The sequence below is a fragment of the Stegodyphus dumicola genome, chromosome 12 (genome assembly GCF_044657685.1).
Source record: "Stegodyphus dumicola isolate Sdum_Otavi_A_Nest chromosome 12, ASM4465768v1".
NCBI classification, from domain to species: Eukaryota; Metazoa; Arthropoda; class Arachnida; order Araneae; family Eresidae; genus Stegodyphus; species Stegodyphus dumicola.
The window spans coordinates 87402759-87426241 of record NC_140779.1 but is presented as its reverse complement, the minus strand read 5'-3'; the positions used below and the strand labels follow the sequence as shown (position 1 = coordinate 87426241).

Here is a 23483-nt window from a genome sequence, read left to right as displayed (position 1 = left end):
TAAGTCCTTTTAGATCTAGCTGGCATTAGTCTATTGAGGAGCGGCTACATCACAGTAATAGGAACCCTTTCGTATGGACCCGGGTTTGGTTTTCAGTTGCTGCGTTTGCTTGGAAGTGTATGGTATGGTCTTGGATTTTGAACTTGCTATTTTTTTGCTGTGGGTACCATCATTTGAGTATTTCTGAGATGGTTAAGATGATTGATGTTGATTAACAGCGGATGAGCTGAAGCGACCAAAAATTTAATTGAATTGCTTACGTGGAGGATGGAAGAGGTGGTGAGAAGCATGAATGTATGCACATGAGAAAAAGGTATGTTAAAAAGCTGACGTTTCATTTATTTATTCATCTCTATGTATTAATTTTTGTTAAAAGATTTGTTGTTTAATGTTTTTATGTTAGGAAATATGCACTTTATTACTCTCGGTTTGTGTAAATTTGGTTATTTGTTGGTCTCTGTGTGTTAAGACAACAGCGAATTTTTTCTGGTTAACATGATAGTTTTAACTTTGTTTTAGCTTCCTGATTTTGTTTAAGTGAAAATAGATCGATGTGTACATGGGCAAAGTTAAGCAGTGTGCAATGCATAGTTTGTGCAATTCTCTGATGTTTTTTGAAGTTAAAATAGGTGGATGTGTACATGGACACCGAGTTTGTGTAAGTTTTCGGCTTCTTGTTTTGGTTTTGTGTAGCAGGTGGAAGGATAGGCACTATCTTGAAATTGGTGCCGATCCTTCCTGACGTCGAAAAATAGACTACGGGTACCATAGAGAAATTTTAATCTCTAATTCATCCTGAAAGCAGAAATAAAATATTTATATAATAAATTCAAAATCAGAAAAATGTTTAAAATGTTTCACAACAAAAGTAGTGTTACGGTTTTCTGTATTGATTTATTTAGTTTGCTATTTTTAATAGAATTGTTATTAAATTGTTTCATTTCCCCGTGCAATGCTGCACGTGACTTATTTGAAGAGAAAGCTACTCTGAAAAAATTTAAAATACAGGAGCACACACATTTAATAAATAGATATCTCATAATACTACTCTTTTAATATCCTGAAAATCGAGAAGTTTCTCATGCTTTTTAAAAAGTTAATAAATGCGGGATCAGTTTTTAGAAAACTGCTGTTGTTTACTGTAGCAAATTCATGGTGAAATCGAATTAGCTTTCTTTGTTTTGAATTAAGTTCTGTTGAACATTTGAGTAGTTTAAAAAATAACTAACGTGAGATATTGTAATATTGCATGAATATCTGAGGAATTTCAAGAATTTAGTTTTATTTGTTGTGATAATAATAAATCTTATTCACTTTTAATCTGACTTGTGCATTCAATTTACTACAAACCCGTACACATGCAACAGTATTGTTGAAAGCAGTTTTTTTTTTTTTATTAAAATATTATATTGTTACAAATTTAGTACATACAAGTACTTGTAGATAGATAATTTTAGTAAACTTATACATGAAATAGTTGCATTTTTTGTATAATGCAAGACAAAAAGCGTGAGAGAAATGATGCTCTGCCACAAAAATTAAGAATACAGGAGCAAGTCTATTTAACATCGAGTAAATGGCTATCTTGCTGTTTTGGCAAGATATCGCCAAGCTGGCAACAGTTTTGGTGAAAAATCGCCAAAAGTCACCAAACTTAGAGACTATCTGATGACATTTTGGTCCAGTTCCATAATAACTGTAATGGATATTGTAATTGAAAAATTCATTTATTCCTATATTAGCTGTAACTTTATTCAGCCCCAATATGCCTTCCAGTAATTTCAAGAAGCAGAAAGTACTATAGATTTCTCTGTGGCTGGAGGAAAACTATATAAAATCGGAGACATTATCAGTTTCTCAACAGTTGTTAGTTCAGTATAGTTTGGAATATATAGATATCTCTGTGATAGCTTTGCCCCTCAGATGCACTTTGCATTGAGTTGTGCTTAATGTCCTCGGTAGTTTGAAGTTTAACTACTGATTGTACTCTGTGATACCATGAAGAGCTATACAAATATTTCTATGGAAAATTCCACAACTATATAGTGCTTCTCTTAGTAAAATAAAGTTTATCAAGTTATCATCAGTTCTGTATCCATTCAATCTATTACAAACCCGTATGCACACAACAATACTTACCCACCCACCTCCAGACCGAAAACAAAGGAAATTTAAAGATACTTGCTTTAATAATGATGAAAAATTATATAAGAATAAATTAAAAGTAAAGCAAAGATGATTAGACGGCAAAATAAATATAAAGAGGATACATTTTGAATTATATCATTAACAGCAATGAATTCTTTAATACTGCTTCATATTGAGTTAATGTCAGTTAAGCCTTCGAAGTTGTACAATTTCACTTGCTAAAAAAGATGGATATAACAAACAGGTATTATAATAAAAGCAAAATGCTGCTAAAAAAAAAAAAAAAAAAAAAAAAAAATGTTGTGAAAATTTGTATTCTGAATGCATTTGATTAGATGAATAAAAATTAAATTGGCACAGCAATTAAATGTTCTCATCTGATGAAAAGGGGATTTTTTGATAAATCCTAAATATTCTAGTCTTTTAAATATATATATATAGCCCACAGTTTAAGAGGGAAAAATATTAAGTACATAACTGTGCTAATATATAATGAACATTTTAGAAGTTATTGTAGATAGCAGAGCTAAGACTCTAATATAAAAACACCTGAAATGATACTATCAGCTGATAAATAAGATTTAAGTTTTGAAACTGATTTTGTATAGGTTAATGCTGAAAATCTGATATCACAAAAGCTCAGCTACCATCCTTTCAATATCATGAAAGATTTAACCGAAACATTCATATTAAAAAATAATAAAAAAATCAAGAACACTGGTAAACATGATAGTCATAAATGTTTAACAGTCATAAATATTATTATGCTTAGTCTTCGACAAGGCTAGAATTATTATTATAGCTCCTCTTTAATCGGGCTAGACCACTACTGGCAAAAAAATATTACTGAAGGCAGAGAAAAATCATAAACTGAAGATGGTGAAGATAATGCATGTGTAACTGACATTACTACAATTATCTGAAATACATTTATTCTCGATCACGGTTTGTACACATTTCTGCACACGGAAATTAAGTACTTTTAAGGACCATTAATGAAAAAATTGAGGCCCTATGAGCATATGGGAACTGATTAAATTCAATTAAAAACATTATTCTATGCATGAATTTCACTTTTCTAATACCATCCTAAAAATAAAATAGATCCCTAAGTAGTATGCATTATTACCAAATGTAAATTAATTAACATATTTATTAATAAGTTTGAGAATAAAATTAACTTCATGCAGTTTATCAAGTAGCATTAAATATTTTATAATAGGTTGGACATATTTGAAAGAAAATAAGTGACATTTATGTTTTACTAATAGTTAGCTTTATGTTGATTTTTTTATGTTTCATTTTGTCACATACTTAGTCAGTCTAGAGCAAAGGTTCTCAACTGGTGGCACACAAGAAAATATAGGTGGTACACAAAGAAGCAAAATATTTTTAACTATTTATTTCAAAAATTAAAACCCCAACATCCTGATTAAGTTTTTTTCTCTAACACTCATAAATTTATGCGATCTGAGCTTTGTTCAAGAGTGATGGTGGTGGTAGTACTTTGGTGGTACTAAAGGTTTTTCAATTTTTATTCAGATGGTACACGTTAGTCAAAAGGTTGAGAACTACTTGTCTAGAGGTTTAGTAAATAGCATGTAGATTTATGTCAAACGGCATAGGTTAAAATGAGAAGTATCATAATCAGCATCATTCGTAACAAAAGACTGAATGTTATCACCGCTGCTGCTTCTCTAGAGAGAGACCTGCTGATTAGAACAAACCTGAAAGGCATGATGTAGACACGGTTGGCAAGTGTTGAAAGTTAGTCAGGCTCTGATGCAGTTAGTGTCATAGCTTTGTGTAGAGTTCCAGGGGTTGTAACCCAGTTAATATACTTTCAGGTTCCAATAAGCTGTTAAAGCACCAGAGGTGATAAGTTGTTTTGTATTAAGTCTTACTAGATGCAAAGAATAAGCTTTACTTGAATTTCTACATTTTTGTGTTTTATCTTGTGATCACAGTGAGTATTAATGATAGGCAATAACTTGCTTTAATATGTAGAGATAACTTTTAAGGGTAAGCAGTTAGTTATAAATAATTAAATTAGGTAAATAGGTAACCTTAGTCATTATGGATTTACATGGCCACTATTAAATTTTATTTTTTAACAATATTTGTTAAAAAAGCCCTATTAAAATCAAAATCTAATAAAATTTCACAGTTGAAAATACATGTTATTTATGACACTGATTCTTAAACGATATTAGAATAATTACACATTAAAAGCTACAAAACATTTATGTTTTGTAACAACAACACTCAACAAAATATTTATCCATCATTTTAATTTGAAGCCTTCCCAAACATTTTTGCTAGTTTATACTGATTTCCTTCTCTTTAAGCATCTTTTCTAACAATAATTAGAGATTTGTCTAAATATGCAAAGCAGTGCTCTCGCTAGTTTCTACGTGCTTTATCTCCTAATTTGTCAACCTCTCCACAATGTATCTATGAGGGTTTACTTGATCCGGTAAAAGTTAAATAGTCCAAAATCCCTGGTAGACATGAAGCAAATTATCACTATGTCTGAAAGTAACTACAATATCGGACAAAGGTTTAAATAAGCCTCTTATTTAACATAAAGGCATGTTCTGATGCTAATAAAGTCAATTATATCTCATGGTGACGTAATTAAACAAGAACATAAACAATTGTGTAATTTACATAATAATAACTACACATATCTTTGAAGAATAATTTTCTTTATGTATTCAGTTTCTTTCTTCAGCATGTTTCCTTTTCTTTTAGAATTTTTGGATTTCTGTTTTTCTAAAATCACTAAATGCATTTAGAATATATAGAAAAAGTGAATAATTTAATTTTAGTAATATGGAATTCAGAAGAAATATGAAATATATACTATATGGTAAAGGCCGGTTACAGAGCTGGTATGGCAGAATTTTTAGAATTTAGTGACACACCAAACAACAAAATCTAGAAATGGCAAAACTTTTAGAATTTAGACAGTCATTGGAAGCAGAATTTAGAAAGGCACTGTGCAGTCGAATTTAGGATCCACAGAGATTGCATCAAATGGGAAAATATGTATGATGCATAGCTGTGTATGATGCATAGCTGTGTATTTAAGACATATTAGATGCCTCTTTTAAATTGTAAGTTTTCAATTTCTTTATTAGTAAAAAAATCCCTTTCTATAATGCCTGCCCAAGTGATACGATTAGAAGCATTTTTGGTATTTTCCATGCTTGTGTCTAGTGAAAAGCAGAGAAAATAAAGGGAAGATAAACATGTTAAGAAAAAGATTCTAGTATCAGGAGTAAAACACTCAAATATTATGTCTTCGTTGTTCTTCCAGACATTCTCCAAAAAGTAAGAAATTTATCACAAACATTCTGTAAAATACATCCATTAAGCGTTGAAACCATGGAGACATTTTTCACTTTGTTACATATTTCTCGAATCTTCTAGAATCGTGGGTCTATAAATCTTGCCTTCCCCAACCAATTCTGTAACAGTAAAAAGCCAGAAATATTTTGAAAAAAAAAAGGGGGGGAAAAGTGTAAAATTACTTTTATAGATAAAACTGATGCATATTCTGAGACAATTACATGGGAAAAATGCTTACTATGAGAAAATTAAAAAGAAGATATTTTTAATTAATTACATAGCTAATTTTGCTTTTGCTAAGTGTTGTTTCGCAAATTATGCTCTATAGCATCATACCTTGTTTATTTTTTAGATTCAAAATATTGTATAATAAGTTGCCAAAATGAAACTTTATAATATGACAGCGGAAAATAAAAATGTTTTATTTTAATGTTATTTTTTAAATATAATTCCAATATATTACCATTATTTTAAAGAAATTTATCAAAGTTATGATTTTTTTTAAAAAATCGTCGAAAAATTCTGATTTTGAAATTAAAAAAAATTTTCTATAGAAACTGGTCTTAAAATCGCCAAATTTAGAACCGTTTAATAAAAGAATTCACATTCCCAAAAGCGAAAATTGTTTAAGAGCTCTATATTATAAAAAATAAATTTTGAAATGCTTAGATACTCGAGTACTTCTTGCTTAGAAACTCGAGTATCCCATCATTTATATTAAAAATAGAAACAAATTATAACCCATGAACCCATTCAAAAGATAACCATATACGTCAGTGAATCACCAAAAATATTCCTCCAAAATGCTAATTCACACTCAAAATGGCAGTCGTAAAAACAAACAGAAATTTCAGATGATTAAAATTAAGGACTTTCTACTGATTTTGGCCAAAATTAAGGACTTTTAAGGACCAAAAATCGATTCCAAAAAATTTAAGGACTCTTAAAAACTGTACGAACCCTGTCGATTGAAGGCTGAATTTTACTTCCTTATACAAAGTAAAGAAAGTATTGCAATCGTGAAAAATTTCAGTTATCATATTTCAGCGAAAATATCCATTTTGACCACTCTGGATTCTATTTGAACAATTCGTTTTCATAAAGATCTGTACTTACAACAGAATAACGGACTCTTCTTCCCAAAATGAAGTTCAAGTGAAGAAATTTATTCATGGCATTGCTGGTAGGTCTTATTTTATCTCCCCTAAAGTCCTTAAAAATTAGTAGCTGTAAAAATGTTGAAATTTGGTATACAGGTGTTCGTACACATTGTACTTTTAAGGACTATTAAGAAAAAAATTAAGGACCTATCAGCAAATGGGAGCTGAATAAATTCAATTAAATTCAATCAACTTATGTTTGAACTTCACTTTTGTAATAACACTCTAAGAAAAAAATAGATCCTTTTTTGTTAAATATAACTATAAAACGAATTTGAGAATAAAATCCACTTTATAAAATTTATCAAGTAACATTAAATATTTTACACAAATAATAGTTGGAAATATTTGAAAAAAGATAAGTGACATTTTATTTATGTTTTACTAACAGTTATCTTTATGTTGATTTTTTTTTTTCTTTTATGTCTCATTTTGCCACATACTTAGCATAGTGGTTTAGTAAATAGCAGATGGATTTTATGTCAAACAGCATAGGTTAAAATGAGAAATAAAATCATAATCAGCATGATTCGTAACAGAAGATTGGTTGTTGCAGTGCTGCTGCTTGGACAAGAGAGAGACCTGTTGACCAGAACAAACCTAAAAGCCTGATGTAGGCATGGTTGGCAAATTTTGAAAGTTAGTTGTGCTCCGTCTGTCTGAAGCAGTTAGTGTTGTAGCTTCATGTAGAATTTCTGGGACTGTAACCCAGCATTATTTTAAGTCTCACTAGATGCAAAGAATAAGTTTTACATGAATTTTTACATTTTTTTGTTTTACCTTGTGACCACGGTAAGGATTAATGAAAGGCAATAACTTGCTTTAATATGCAGTGAGCAGTTAGTTACAAATAATTAAATTAGATAGTTAAATACCCTTAGTTGTTATAGATTTACATGACCACTATTAAATTTTATTTATTTTTTTAAAGCATTTGTTAAAAAATCACTATTAAAATCGCAATCTAATAACATTTCACAATTTAAAATGCATGTATTTTATGACATTGATCCTTAAACTGTATAGGATAATTACAAATTAAAAGCTACACAACAAAATATTTATGCGTCTTTTTAATTTGAAGCCTTCCCAGATATTTTGGCTTAATTTATACAGTACAAAGTCCATAATCCAGACTCGTCGGGACTTTGCCAATTATGGATTAGGGGTTTTTCCGGATTATAGATCATCAATTTAAATCTGGTAAGATGGTATGCAGAAATTATACAATCGAAAATATGAAACCTTAATTTATGAAATAAAGAGCAATTATGATCTAAAAGGTATCAAAATTTACAAAAAAAAAAAAAAAAAAAAAAAAAAGGGCTTAATATTTATTTGTTTACTTTATTAAACATTTCTTTCAATGTAAGCTGTTTAAGTTTCTTTGTTTTTTTGTGCTAATACTTTCTCTTTAATTCTATAAACAGACATGATTTCTTGTTCAGTTACAAAGTTCCACTGTTTAAGTCCTGTAATTGTAAAGAATACCGACTAACTTGTCAATCGAAATTTTTTTGTTTTCAATAACCTCTCTGTCACTTTTTTCACTATCAGAAGCTCGCATGGGTAAATGCTTTACGCACATGCGTAGCGGAAGCGTGCATTAATCGCGCATGCGTAAACGCATTACACACATGCATCAGTTTGTGGCATTGAGGTCCGGATTACGGACTTTGTACTGTATAAAGTTTCTTCTCTTTAAACATCTTTTCTACAATTAGAAATCTGTTTCAATACACAAACCAATGTTTCCACTAGTTTCTGCGTGCTTTACCTCCTGACTTGCCTGTCTCTTAACAGTGTCCCTAATGAGGTTTTACTTGATCTTGTGAAAATTAATAGTCCAAAACCTCCGATAGACATGAAGCAAATTATCGCTATGTCTGAAAGTAACTACAGTCACATAAAACCTATAAGTCACAAAAAGGTTTAAGCAAACATCTTGCAACATCCAAGTGGAGGGCAAAAAACACTCTGTCTTACAATCTACAAACCTCAGTTTAAAAACTATCTGATTTGCATTATGGTGAGAGCACGAAAAGGGGAATTTATAGTAAAGGCTAAAATTGCAAACAACTAGTTAATTTGCATAATAATAACTGTACGTATCTTTGAAGAATATTTTTTTCCCTCTTTATGTATTCAGTTTCTTTCTTCAATATGTTTCCTCTTCAATTTAGAATGTTTGGAATTAATTAAAGATTTTTGTTATTCTAAAAAACCAGATAGATGCATTTAGAATGTAGAGAAAAAGCTGAACATTCAAACTAAATATGAAATGATATATGGTAAGGGCTGGTTTCAGAGATGATAAGGCAGAATTTTTAGAATTTAGTGACATACCAAGCAACAAACTCTTGAAATGGCAAAACTTCCAGAATTTAGAGCAGGCACTGGGAGCAAAATTTAGAACAGCACTAGGCAGCATAATTTAGGAAGGCACTGGGGGGGCAGAATTTAGGATCCACAGAGATTGCATAAGGTGGGAAAAAGCCTAGCGCCAGCCCTGTGTATGATCTATTAAGACATATAAGATGCATATTTTACTTGTCAGTTTTCAATATCTTTACTAATAGACAAATTCTTTTTTATAAATGCCTGTCTATGCGAAAAGGTTAGAAACATTTCTGATATTTTCCATACTTGTGTCTAGTTAAAACTTGAGAAAGTAAAGGGAAAGGTAAACATATTAAGAAAAAGACTTTTAGTATCAGAAGTAAAACATCCAAACATTATGTGTTCATTGTCCTTACAAAAATTTTCCAAAATGTAAGGAATTCATCACAAACTTTCTGTAAAATACAATGAAGACATTTTTCATCTTGTCACATTTTTCTAAAGCCTTCTAGAGCTGTGTGTCTGTAAATCTTACTTTCAAATCCTTCTAAACTTTCCAGGTTGCAGTGTTTAAAATTCTAAAGAATGTATATTCTGTCAATTCTGAATATTCTGAGACAATTACGTGGGAAAAAATTTGACCATGCAAAAATTAAAAGGAAGAAATTTTTAATTAATTACATAGCTATTTTGCTTTTGCTATGAATTGTTTTGTAAACTGTACTTTATAGCATTTATTACCTCTTATTTACATATTTTATAGCATTTATTATCTCTTTATTTTTCGGATTCAAAATACTGTATTATACTACTCTGTATACTGTATTATACTCGTATAAGTCGCCAAAATGGAAATGTTTTATTTTAATGTTATTTCTTACACATAATTTCAATATATTACCATTATTTTAGTTAAATTTATCAATGTTCCAAAAAATCGCCGAAAAATTCCTAGATCTCCGAATTAAAAATTTTCTATCCAAAATTGATTTTAAATCAGATATTGATTTTAAACTGATTTTAAATTTAGAGCCGTTTAATAAAAGAATTCACATCATCCCCAAAAGCAGAAAGTTGTTTAAGAGCTCTTCATTATATATAAAAAAAATAAATAAATAAAATTTTGAAATGCTTATGTTTAACTCCTTGCTCAGGACCTTCTGCCGATTTTGTCCGAAATTAAGTATTTTTAAGGACCAAAAATTGATTCCAAAAAACTTAAGGACTCTTAAGGGTTGTTCCCACTAAGATTTATCTGAGCAAACGGGGGCAACTAACATAGTTGACCTATCTCCAAAACCAAGTTTTTCCCATAGAGCAGCAAGTTCAAAAATCTAGCTCAGATAAGTCCCAGTGTGAATGGCCCTTTAAGGACCGTATGAACACTAGTATATGGGACTGCTATAAACATGTAGTTGTGCATCTTCCTTTTTTATTGCAATCGGCAACCATCAAACATATATATATATTTCCAAACAAGGGAAATTAATCTTTGAAAATTTACTTTCTTAATTTTTAATTTCTACATTACGATAAATGTCTTAGATTCTTAGATTTTTCATATTGCTGTTTACCATGTATTACATTACTCATGTCTTCTTACTGATGAGTTGGATCTCTCCTTACTTTTAAACCAACCAAAAATAAAAATAATAATAGTCAAACATGAATTCAGATTAAAAAATAGCCTGAATGAAGTCAAGAGTTATGTATCTTCAACTAAAATTTAAAATCTGAATTAAATATAGATAATTTTACATTACCAAAACTCATCTTATATCCTTTTATCTGTTATTATTAGAGTAATAGCTTTATAATGAAAAGAAGCAAAATCCATGGAATAAATAGTGGAAGTTCAAGGAAAATCTCTAACCTGGGATTTGGAAATTTGTTAGTCCAAAACCCCAAGTTTAGACTAGCATTTCCTTCCTCCTCTTAAAAAAGTTATGCAAAACAATTTATAAATAACTAAAAATGCCTAAATATCCATTTTATTATATATTTGTCTAGCTAAAAACCACTGTTACAAACTCAATATAGTGAAAATTTAGTAATGTAGAATATAATGCCTATTTAGTTATTTTTTAATTTGTAAATTTGCTTCACATCTTGTAGTCAAGTGTTGGCAATGCAATCTATACCTTCTATAATGATTAAAGTAGATTTAAGTCTGGGATTCTTGACAGCCATTTCATCTGGAAGAAATCAGTGAAATGCTCTTTGAACCAGATGACAGTAATTTGGGATCAGTGACAGAAGCAGCTGCCCTGCTGACGCAGTCCATTTCCACTTGGATGGCTGAAAATCTTGGAAGGATGTAAGTGGTCATCCAGCAGACTTACCTACTTTATGTTCACTGTGCAAATATGGGATTTAGTACAAATACAGGAATAAGGCAAGCAGTGACACAGAATTTCAAGAGAAAACACCACAAGCCATCACTGACCATCATGATATTACATATTTCCAATCAAGCACACCAAATTCATAACTTCATGAGGCTGATACCATATTTTTAGACTACCCATCAGTATGATGCAGTTAAATCAAATTTGTAGCTACATGACACTCATTTCCAAAAATCGATGGTCCAATCACAGTGTTGACCTGTGCAAAATACTAACCATAGTGACATGTAGTGAGAAGTGGTTTCTCATGGGTCTTCAGCTTCTGAAGGCCACAAGATGAACTCAGAACTGTACAGTCTGTCTTAACTGCCAAACTGGACCTCTCATTCTGTTGAGTGATCACTTGAGCTAAGTTTTGATATCATAGACTGTACGACACAGCTGAGTCTTTGAAGATCATGATTCTTAAAGGCTGTTTATAGAGTTTACCTGATTACTCTTTCTTTTTCCCCTGCTGCTTGCCTTCCAATTTACTTGCACTATGTACTTTCCTCACCTTCCAATTTACTTACACTATGTACTTTCACCACACCCTTGATATTGCAGAATGAGAAAAGCTCAATTTCTGAAACTGAAAGACCCTTGCAAGGAGCATCCATTATTTGCTCTCAATCAGCCGAGTCTATAACAGTAGTTTTACTTATTCTGCTACTTTTATACCTTAATTCTATCACATAAATCCTACAGTCTTTTTAATCTCAGTATTCATCTTTTCTTTAGCTAATGGATGTACATCCACTAAATGAACTTGCAGTTACAAAAAGTATTATTCAAAAAAAAAGAAAGCACCACATATCACTCAAATAGAAGATGACATACCAGAATTTAACTGATTTGAAAAGACTTTTTATGAAGATTCAGTACTCCTGACATGATCCAATAATTCAATCTCAGCACCGCATCATCTGGATATGGATACAAAATAGTACTCCAGACCTTTTCCATGATTAGAAGCTAACACTTACTGTCCTTCAAAACAAATGTTAAATCTGTCTTGCAATTCAAATAAGTTAGCAAGAAAAATTTTTAATTAAGAAAAATAGATTTTTTTGCAAGAACTCCATTACTTGGAGATTCTTGATTCCCCTCCTCCTCCTCATTCCACACAAAAAAAAAAAAAAAAAAAAAAGAGAGAGAGAGAAATGATGATGATGATGCTTCCTGAAGTTACCCATGATAAATAAAATCATTTTCCAAGAAAATTACCAAAGAATGTCAGATTCTCCAATTAAATAATTTTATGCTTTTGTATCCACCATGCTTTATACAGCATTTGCTTTAGCATTGTTCTGGAAGAGATCCTATATTTTATAATATTTCATTGCAAATGAAATAATCATTAACAGCAGTAAGTTCTTGCAAGCACGAAATGTCACTTGACACTATTTTATAACACAGGTGAATGGTTTCAAATTTGAATCTTTACAGTGGGCCTTTATACATTCTTGTTGCTTTAATAGCCAATTTCTTTCTCTGAATAAACGTTAAACTATTTGACTATAGGAACTTTATACAGGCAAAGGATGTCCAACTACTTGTTAATTAACTGACCCTTAAATCCTTAAAAAGTTAACACAAGTTAGGGTTAAACACATTGGTGAGTTATCACCATTCTTTAATTCTGACCGCTAACAAAAGACACAACACAAAAGGTAAAACTTAACATAAAATTTTATTCCTCACAGCTTGTGGAATTAACTTAATACTTAAAATTTTATCACCTGTAGTGGCCAGTCACTGCTAGAACTTTATGATAGTTGCTCCAGTAACTCTATGCAAAGCTACAACACTATCTGGGTTAGACAAACAAAGCACAACTAATTTTTAACACTTATCAACTATGGCACCAACTATGCCAGGTTTTCATGTCTATTCTGATCAACAGCTCTCTCTTACAAATAGAAGCCAAGCTTTTGCTATGAACCATGTCATGTTTCTTCTTTTTTTAACCTATGCTAATTACCATAAAATCTATATAAACTTCTGAACTAGGTACATTCATATTTTGTTTTCTCACGAAAACAAAACTTGAATATAAAAATCAACATAAAGCTATTAATAAAACATATAAAATGTCACAATTTTACAACCGAATTTTTCAAGATATTATTTACACTTATATTAATATTACGTGGACATGGCTGCTTAAGATTGTACTAACTGTCTTGTGCACACATTCTTCAAAATTTCAAAACCAGATTTTTAAACTGAATAATAGATCAATAACACAAAGTCAGTATGCAGTAGGCACTTAAAAAAAGCACATAACTATTTAAAAAGACACAAACAGGAAATTCGGCCATCATTACCAATATCAGTACTGAGAATGAAGTTATCTACACACACACAAAATAAATAAATAAATATAAAAAAATGGATGCAGATGTCAGACCTTCTAAAACTCGATTCAAAGAGCCTTTTCATTTATCTCAGGAACGTAATTTTTACTTAACACTATAAATTTATTTTATTTATGTAAAAAATGTATATGAATGATTTTGAAAAGAAATTCTGTGGAAGGAAATCTCACCTCTGCCTTTTTTTTGCACACTTACTATTTAGTTCTTTAACATTCTTTCTCAGAACAGTAGTTACTTCATTTAATGCATATACATAAATTTTAGGTCTAGTTCATTACTAAAATTAGTAAGGAGAAAAAGCTAAAATAGAAAGGTATTAAGATTAAAGCAGAAAATAATAACAACTAACCTTCTGAAATAAATCAAAATAGCAGTCACTAGTTGATGATGGTCTTAAACTGTAATTACTCCAAGTTAATCTGCAAGTTTTCAAATCAAACTGAGAACCCAGATGAGACTCACAACTGTACAAACTATGTTGATCAAAAGTTCCTAGAATGAAATCATTCAAAATAAGTATTATTGTTGTTGTTTTTTCCATATTATTCCAATGGAACATTGGTTGTCACAGACTACTCCAAAAAGAGGTTGGACTTCTATTAAAATTATTTAAATAATGGAATAAGAAAAAAAAATAGTGTTCTGAAATGAATTAATCCCTATAAAATTAATGGTTGTTCTGTATAATTGAAATACTTCTTATTACAAAACTGGTTTTTAAAATGTAGTATAATCTACCATTTTTGATAAATAGTTATCTTTTAAGAAAAAATTACAGTTTTAAAGACCTACTTTTTGATTACCTGAACCCTCTTACCAAAACGTCCCATTCATCTGTGATTAATCTTTTGCCAAGCTAGTAAGTTACAGGCATAAGCTATTTCTAAAATGGCGACACCCTATAAATTCCACACAAGAAAAATCTATCAATAAAATTTAAAAAGTGCGAAACATCTGTAATAAAACACAAACCTTTATTAAAAAATTCTTATGTAATTTTTTGGCACTATTTTTCCCTTGTATGCAACAATTTGTTTTTACTTAAACAAAAAGTCAGAGAACTGCATTAACTTGATATTGTGCAAGCTGCTGTTCTCCGCATATACACAGCAATCTATTTTCGTTTTAAAAAAAATCGGAGAATTGCACAAATTTGGCACTGTGCATATTGCCATTCTTCCCATGTGAATCAACAATGAATCTGCTTTTACTTTAAAAAGGTATTTATTATCCGGAACCTGTATTTCTTCATCATGCAATGTAAAATTCACAGTCTCATTGCAGCTCATTGCGAGGGAAAAAAAAAAAAAACTCAATGCAAAAACAAACACTAATCAGATAAATTGCCATTGAATTAGGAAGGTGGAAACCTGTTTGCTAAAACACACATCTGCTGCACATGTACCCACAAGTGGGTTGGCTCATAAATACATTCTGGAAAAATCATGGGTTACCACATAACTATTTTATTAACCACATAAGCCAATCGTACTTCTCATGAATACTTTTTTGGGAAGATATGGATAATCAGAAGAGAATATAGTTTAATAACTTCAAATAAAATACACTGCCCTTCAAAAGTTAAGGAATAGCATGTTTTTCAAATATCACCATTACAAAAATGTCAGTAACATTTAAATTCACAGTTCCTATGCATGATACTAATGAAGTTTAAGAAAATATATGCAAAAACAAGAGCTACCACTTTTATTTTATAGAAATGAATACTTACACAGGATTTGGAGAAAAATTGCAAAAATTGTAATTTTTGTTCACAAGTGTTGATCTCCAGTGGTTATTACAGTTTCATGGACAATATCCAGGAGAGTCTATCAATGTCCAGGAAAAGTCATCTGCTCAATTTGTTGAGGTGGAGAGCAATCAGATGAATGGAAATGGGGATGTCACAAGCTGATGCTGCTAGACGTCTCTTGTAGTGTGGTCTACTGTCTACGGAATCAGTTTGAATACAAGGATTCTGTATCTAGAAGACTTGATGCTCTTTCAGCCCAAAGGAGGAGTAACTTTACTGTGCTCGGGTCATGGCAGATCATTTAATGGCAACACGAACAAGAATCTCGGCTACTACAGTGTACAGATGCCTGCACAATACAGGTATGTATGTAAGATGACCAGTTGTTTGTGTCCTCTTGACTAGTTAAAGATATAAACAGAGCTGCCTGTTTATATTGTGGAAGAGAACATGTCTCCTGGACAAATCAACAATGGGCGGAGACCATTATTTAGCTCTTTCAGCCCGAAGGAGGAGTAACATTACTGTGCCTCAGCTCATGACAGATCATTTAATGGCAACAGGAACAAGAATCTCGGCTACTACAGTGTACAGATGCCTGCACAATATTTCTGTATCTAAGATGACCAGTTGTTTGTGTCCCCTTGACCAAGGACAGAGCTGCCCATTTATGTTGTGGAAGAGAACATGTCTCCTGGACAAGTCAGCATATTCTCCTCACGGAGGAGTCCAGGTTCACACTGTAAAGTGATTCAGGTTGTCAACTGATCTGGAGAGAACAATGCACCAGATACAACCAATCCCACATTGTGGAAATACACAGTTACAGAGGTGGTGGAATAATGATTTGGGCTATGATCTCTCTCGGTGGTCACACTGACCAGCATGTGCTAAACAGAAGTACTTTGACTGGCGTGTGATATCAAGACAAGATCCTTGATCAATATGTCTGCCCATATGCCACTGTTATTGGTCCTCAATTTCTTCTGATGGACGACAATGTGTGACTGCACCAGGCATGGGTTGCTGAAGAATATCTTAAGGGTCACAGTATGGAGCGGATGGAATGGCTAATTCAATCTCCAGACCTGAATCCGATGCAGTATCTTTGGGACTACCTTGAGAGACAGATTGTTGCGTAATTCCTCCTCCAAGGTCATTAGATGAGCTTGAACAAATATTATTCCATGTCTGATCATTGCCTCACATTTCATTGACCAACAACTTAATTGGCAGCATGGAAGGTCACTATCGCCAATGTTTTGCAGCTAGATGTAGACACATTCCTTATTACAGCCCATTCTTTGCAATGTTACAACCCCATTTTTCTTCAAGAAACTGTGATATACTGTTTCTTCAAGACTGGATTTCTCTGCGAAGAGCGAAATTTTTTGTTGTAATTCATGTTTGCGTTGGCCTTTAAAAACACTTCATTCTCAAATTAGATACAAAGAGCCTGCTGTTCCTTAACTTTTGAAGGGCAGTGTATTTGCTGTCATGGTCAAGAATAAATAACTGAAGTTTAGCCATCTTAAAATTCAGGAACTCGCAAAGTTTTGGTCACAATTGAATGATGAAAGTTGATGGAGATCCTGCCAAAGTTGTATCAATCATTCCTGCAGAATTTTTGAGCAGCAATTCTGTCTGTAGCTTTTACAATAAAACATTCATCAGTCTGCATAATCTACCAATTACTCATTGCTGCAGAAGTATTTGACACTTCATTTTTCCACTTTGTAAAAAGGCTTTAGTTAATTTCTATTATTTTTTTAAGCCTTCCAATTTAACCAGAAGCTCTGTTTAGAATGCTATGTCTACCAACTTTCCACAAGTAATTGGGCCAATCTACTACTATTTTGTCAGCCATATCCAGCAGTTTTTCTCACCATTCAACAGCTGCTGAATTCTATCAACCATGTAAATGAACCAGAATGTAGCCGCAAATATGATTTTACAGCCCTCGAACTTATTTTATTCAAAATGCAATGAAAAATACAATAGTTAATTTATGTTACTGTCCAAAAAAACAATCCAAAAAAACAACAAAAGTTTGCTTACCAAGAATCATTCAGGGTTACATCAAGTAAAAGCAAAGATGCTAGATGTGTATTGTTATTTCATGCTTATCCAGAAGTGAAGATAAATTACACTGCTTAGTGACAGTTTTATGGTTCATGAGATAATAAGTAACTACCAAGCATAAAATGAAAATAAATGGTTTGGGGTACTTTCTAACTATCCACACAGCCCTCTTGAAAAGTTGCCAACCATTAGCAAACTGTAATTTTTCACTAAGATGTGCAACAATTTTCAAAAATGGTGGTGGACTAAGAATTACATAAAACACCAACTGACTAACAAAACTTAAAATGCCACAAGCATCCATAATAAAATATCCATGATAAAAACTGATTTATTCTCTGTGCTGTTCTTTCTGTTGGCTTAATGTTTTCATGCCTCATGCAACTTTGTTCAGGGGCCAGTTAATGGTAAAACTAACATGATTGCTGCTGTTTGGCCAATGATGTGTTGTGATGTTATTTATAATAAGGAGTCAGTAAACTCAGCAGTATTCACCCACTTTTTCTTTTGCTTTACTTTCTAATGTGTAAAGGTTGCTGCTGCAGTCCATCCGTTTTAATTTTATGAGTAAAATAAATGTTTTGTTTTAGAAAACTTCCAACATTTTATTAAAGAAAAACAAAGTATGCTTTTGAATAAATTGCTATACCCCCATGTAAAAAGATTATGGGTCTGGCAACTCATTGTTAATGGCGTAAAGGGAGCCACTATATACAAAAAATGAAGACAAGAAGGCAGATGTGTTTGAGAAGTTGGTTCAAGCTATAGTGCTTATGTAGATGTCATTACTTACAGAAGGGTTTAAACTGTTAAACCATGAAAAGTTAATATAAAGATGCTGCTGCTGGATAGAAATTGTTGGAGCTTCATAGATGGTAAAGAAGAAATGGATAAAAGTGAAATAATGCATGAAATGAAAAACAGGATTCCACATTGACAGAAAATTCAGCTTTCACTATGTTACACAGAGGCTGGCTTGGAATTTTTTTTTCCTAACTGCAAGTATATTTTTGAAAGTATAAATTATTGTTTGCTACTTGACAGTTTTGCTTTCATGCAAAATGTCACTTTTAAAGAAGCAATGGATGGAAGGCTATGTTTGGATTCTTTCTGAAGACAATTATTTGTATCTAGTTATTAAAATATGTTGTGAAAGCCATGGTTTTTTGGACATCTGAAGCTACGATAGGTAATGTTGTCAGTAAGAAAGAAAAAAAATGTCAAAATTTAGCTTCAAGTGGAAATATTGTTTGAAATATGTTTCCAAGGAAAACGAGGAATGTTTCAAATGTTCCAAAAGTAATGTTTTTAAAAGAAATTCTGCTTAATCAAAGGATGGTTGCAAAATCATTAAAATGCTCAGTGTCAACTGTAAACAAAGTGATTAATGCTGATTTGAATCATAAAAAGACGAAAAAACATACTGTGTATCGTCTTTCTCCACAATATATTGCCAAACATAGAATGTGCTGTAGAAATCTTTATGAGAAACATTTATCCAGATAAAAATGGAAAAAAGTTGTCACAGTAGACGAATCTTGGGTGTACTTAAATGATTGCAATAAAAAGAGATACATTTATCATCATCAAAGATGTGAAAGAAAATCTTAAAACATGGTTCAAGGAATCTAAAGAAAGCTTTTCTAAGGGATTTATGGTTGTTGCTGGTTTTTTATATAATGGCAAATTAAAAATAAAGAGAGTGGTGAAAAATGTTCATATCAACTCCACATATTATCGAAAACATATTTTTGCCCAATTTTCAAGTATGAAATTCCTTTTCTTTACACACAGTGCGACCAATCTGTCGAACCGCGTCAAGACAAAGCAAGCAGTGACACATCAAAATCTACTGTTAATTTCCTGGAAAAAAATGGAACAAGAAATGGCTATCAAAGCCATACCCTTCACTCATATCCCTACCAAATCTCCTTTTTCATCATCAATATAATTTTGCACTTTTGGACTTTTAAAAAGCAGGTTGTTCAAACATCGACCTACAACCTCCTTAAGACTTTGGAAAACTGCTCGAGAGCAATGGGATAAAATACCTCTTTGGATACTACTTTATTGTTGTTGAAATTATGGTGTACAAAGATAGTGAAGAATAAGGATTGTCAAATAGAACATTTAAAATATAAAAATTTTAGGTAAAGTATTTATGTAATTGCAATGAAAACCATCTAAAAAAAGTGTGAACAGTCTCTGTACTATGGAATTAAAATGAAGTTCAGGTCATTGAAACAAAAGTATTCAATTAGTAAAAAAGCAATTTGACCCAGAAACAAGAGCAACTGCAATTCAGCTACTGGATGAATTTTTCAGCAGTAGGTACATCCCATAGAAAGAAATGGGATTATTATTCACCAAGAGGATCAAAATGACTGCAAACAAGCTGGCTGAAGTTTCTTTGTGTGTGGGGGGAAAGGAATAAGCTGGCTGACACACAGCAGATCTTTTTAAAGGATTTCAGGCAATTTGGCATTTACTCCAGGAATACTCCAGGATTGTAGAACAGATTTATTGGTGGAAGGATGAGGATTTTACACTGGAAAAAAAATTGCTGAAGAACTGGTAAGGAAAGAAAGTCAATTTCGACAGGTATATGCCAAATTAGAATATAGCAAGGTAAGCACGTTTAATACTATTAGCACAAATGAAAGGAAAAACGGAGCTAAAAGTAAAACTAAATTTTAAAAATAGTATGGAATTAGAATACAGGACCTTGTCACAGATGTCATAAATTTGGGCATTTAATTGCACAGTGTATAGAAAATTTAAATAAAAACCAGAAGTTTAAAATAAAGGATCAAAAGGGAGAGTTTAAAGGTAAAGAATCAATGTTAGTAGAAATTTATGTGTCAATTACAGATAAAAAAGGGAAAAGATAAATTAATTTGGGTCATAGATACATTTCTGCAATAACAGAAATTTAATGATAAATCTTGAAGAAATAAATTATGTATGTATGTCTCTATTTGTACGAAATTTTGAAAGTATTAGGAAAAGGTACCATCAAATTTGCATTTTAAGTAGGTATTCGATTAAACTCAACTGAATTAGAAATTAAGTTGTGTAATTCAAACCTAAGAAGAAATTTGTTATCTGCAGCAAAGTTAGAAAAGGCAGGTGTACCCATTTTGTAGGTTCAAACTGTAAAATGTGGATTTACTTCAATAACTGGGTAAGATTAAGTTATGCAAAATAGCATGACAGAATCTTAACATACAAAACCATTTAGGTGTGCAACAGATAAAAGGAAAGTTGGTTATAAATACGGAAACCAGAAAGTTAAGTAAAGTAAATGATGAGAAGTTATGGTATCTAATATTTTGCATGTAAATTTTGATTATATTCAAAATACTATCAATAATCAAAGCCTGAAAAGATACTCAAAACCGAAGAAAGAACGGAGAAGTGTGAACCATGTAGTATCGCTAAATCGAGTAAAATATTTTTTAAACTTCCCAGAGAGATCTAATAAACCATTGCAGTTGGTTTATTTAGACGTTTACTGTCCACTCTCAATTTTATCTAAAGGTGGGAGTAAACATTTCCTTACTATCATAGATGATTAGAGTAGATTAGTAACTGTATATTATATGAAAAATAAAAAAAATGAATCATTCAAGTAACTTAACTATCATAGGCATATGGAAAAATTGAAATTTAGTAAATTAATTAGTATATGCACCAATAATGGTGGTGAAATCTGTAACAAGCAATTTGGAAAGTATTTAGCTGAAAATGGAATTAGTGTTAAATGTACAAATGTGTACTACCTAGAAGAGAACGGTGCATGTAAACATTTTAACCAAATGGCATTAGATGCAGTTAAAGTTTTATTTAATGTCAGTAAAATGGAAAAAGAATAGTGGGTTGAAGCTCTTAGGTATTTCACACATACTTGGAGCACAGTGTCTCATGACAATACCGAACCTCTCATGAAATATTCCTTAGCAGAAAACCCAGTATTATTTATTTTGAAGCGTTTGGGTATAAAGAATATGCTGGCCTATCAAAAAAAGATAAAAGATAAATTGCATATGAGATGCAAAGAAATAATCATGGTAGAATATGCCAAGAAAACTACAGGCTATAGAATATGGCTTCTAGAAGAACAGAGATTAGTAGAAACCTGTAATGCTAAGTCTAAGAAAAGAATGAATGTAGCAGATAGCATCAGGACCAAAAACTTAATTTAAAAAATCATGAGAACCAGAACTGTTATCAGAATCAGATGAAAAACAGTAAACTCCTAGAGAATGATACAGTCATTAGAAGACAAATCCATACTGAGAGAAGTTTCAAGCTTAAACTGAAAACAAAAAGCAGTTAAGAGGCCAGATGGAAACATGTATAAATGTATTGGGTCATCCAGAAAAATTTTGTAGCATTTCAAATCAAAGTGGTTTTTTTTTTTTTTTTTTTTTCTAATTATTTTGTTAATACTTATCAGCAGTGACCTTAATCAAAGCAAATGTTTAAACATGGTCTTTTCTGATCATGCTGTGCAATACTAGCATGAATTGTAGCATAATTTTTGTTTCAGTGAAATGATAAGAACAGAGAACCCTGAAGTTCATTTTTGTCATATTATGCTCTTTTGTTTTAAAAAAGAAAAAAACTTGCTAGTCAGACTGATTGTAAAATTTGCATTACATATCAACAAAATGCTGTTTCTGATGACATAGTTCAAAGGTGGTTTGAGAAGTTTAAGCATGGAAATTTCACCCTTGAAGATGATGCCATGCTGGGTGACCATCCTGTCTAAACTAAGACCTATCAAACAGACTAAGCATTTCAAAAAATATAGTATGTGGCCATTTGCAGATCTGGTATGTAAGCTGCTTCAATGTATATGTACCCCATATTTTAAAAGAGCAGAATACGTTTGCTCGAGTTTTGGCATATGATTATTTGCTTAAAACACATACAGCTCCTTTTTTGAAACAGATCTTTACTGGAGATGAGAAATGGATATTATGCACTAATGGGGGGGAAGCTTCTTTAAACTAAGAGCGGGCTTTTGAATGGTCAAGCCAAAAAGGAATTCCATATTATATCAAAATAAACAACAAATTTGGAAAAATACTGTTCCCAAATGGCAGTTTCAAAACTGAAAATTCTAGCAAGGCACTCAGAACTGCCCAATTGTTGAGGTGTTATCTTCCATTATGACAATGCCTTACCTCACATTTTTATGAACATAGGATAAAGACTTATTGAATATGATTGGCATATTTTGTGTCATCTCCATATTCACTAGATCTTGCCACCTTTGATTTTAATCTTTCCAGGTCACTTCAAAATTCTTGAAATGGTCTGGAGTTCATTTCTTTGGAGACTGTCAAACAGCACCTCAATAACTTTTCTATAAATAACTCTGATGACTTTTTAAAAAAAAAATATTTGATATAAACACATATATATTCATATAAAATTGATTTGATATAAAACACATCTTAGTCACATAGAGATTCAGGCAGAAGATTTTGATGAGGTTTACTGCCTTGTAGTTAACTTTTTAATCATAATATTTTTCACAATACTAGTATGTTTATACAGATGGACTAGCTGTCAATTACACATTAAAAAAATATTCTATGCAAAACTAGATGGAAAATATATATGACCCAGCCAGAGGGATTTATTGAAAAGTAAAGTGTGTTTATTACATAAAGCCATTTACAGTCTGTATCAAAGTGGCCATGAATGGTTTCATTAATTTAAAAATACTTTAGATAATCTAAATTTTAAGAAAATATTACAGTGTAATTATATTTATAAGAGCCCTTATGTAATTCTCTTATTATATGCAGATGTCATTGTAATTTTTAGTAAAGATTAGCATTGTATAGATCTATTTATCTCACAA

General features: G+C 31.5%; 1 protein-coding gene across 2 annotated transcripts in view; it reads right to left on the bottom strand.

Annotated features, from left to right (window-relative positions):
- The window catches only part of LOC118200250 (uncharacterized), a 54855-nt gene that overhangs the window by 12942 nt on the left and 18430 nt on the right, over positions 1-23483 (bottom strand). For both annotated transcript variants that reach the window (XM_085806680.1, XM_085806679.1), the window contains exon 7: positions 14120-14262. In XM_085806680.1, coding sequence (XP_085662806.1) covers positions 14120-14262 — 143 coding nt within the window. The remainder of the gene's footprint in view (positions 1-14119; positions 14263-23483) is intronic.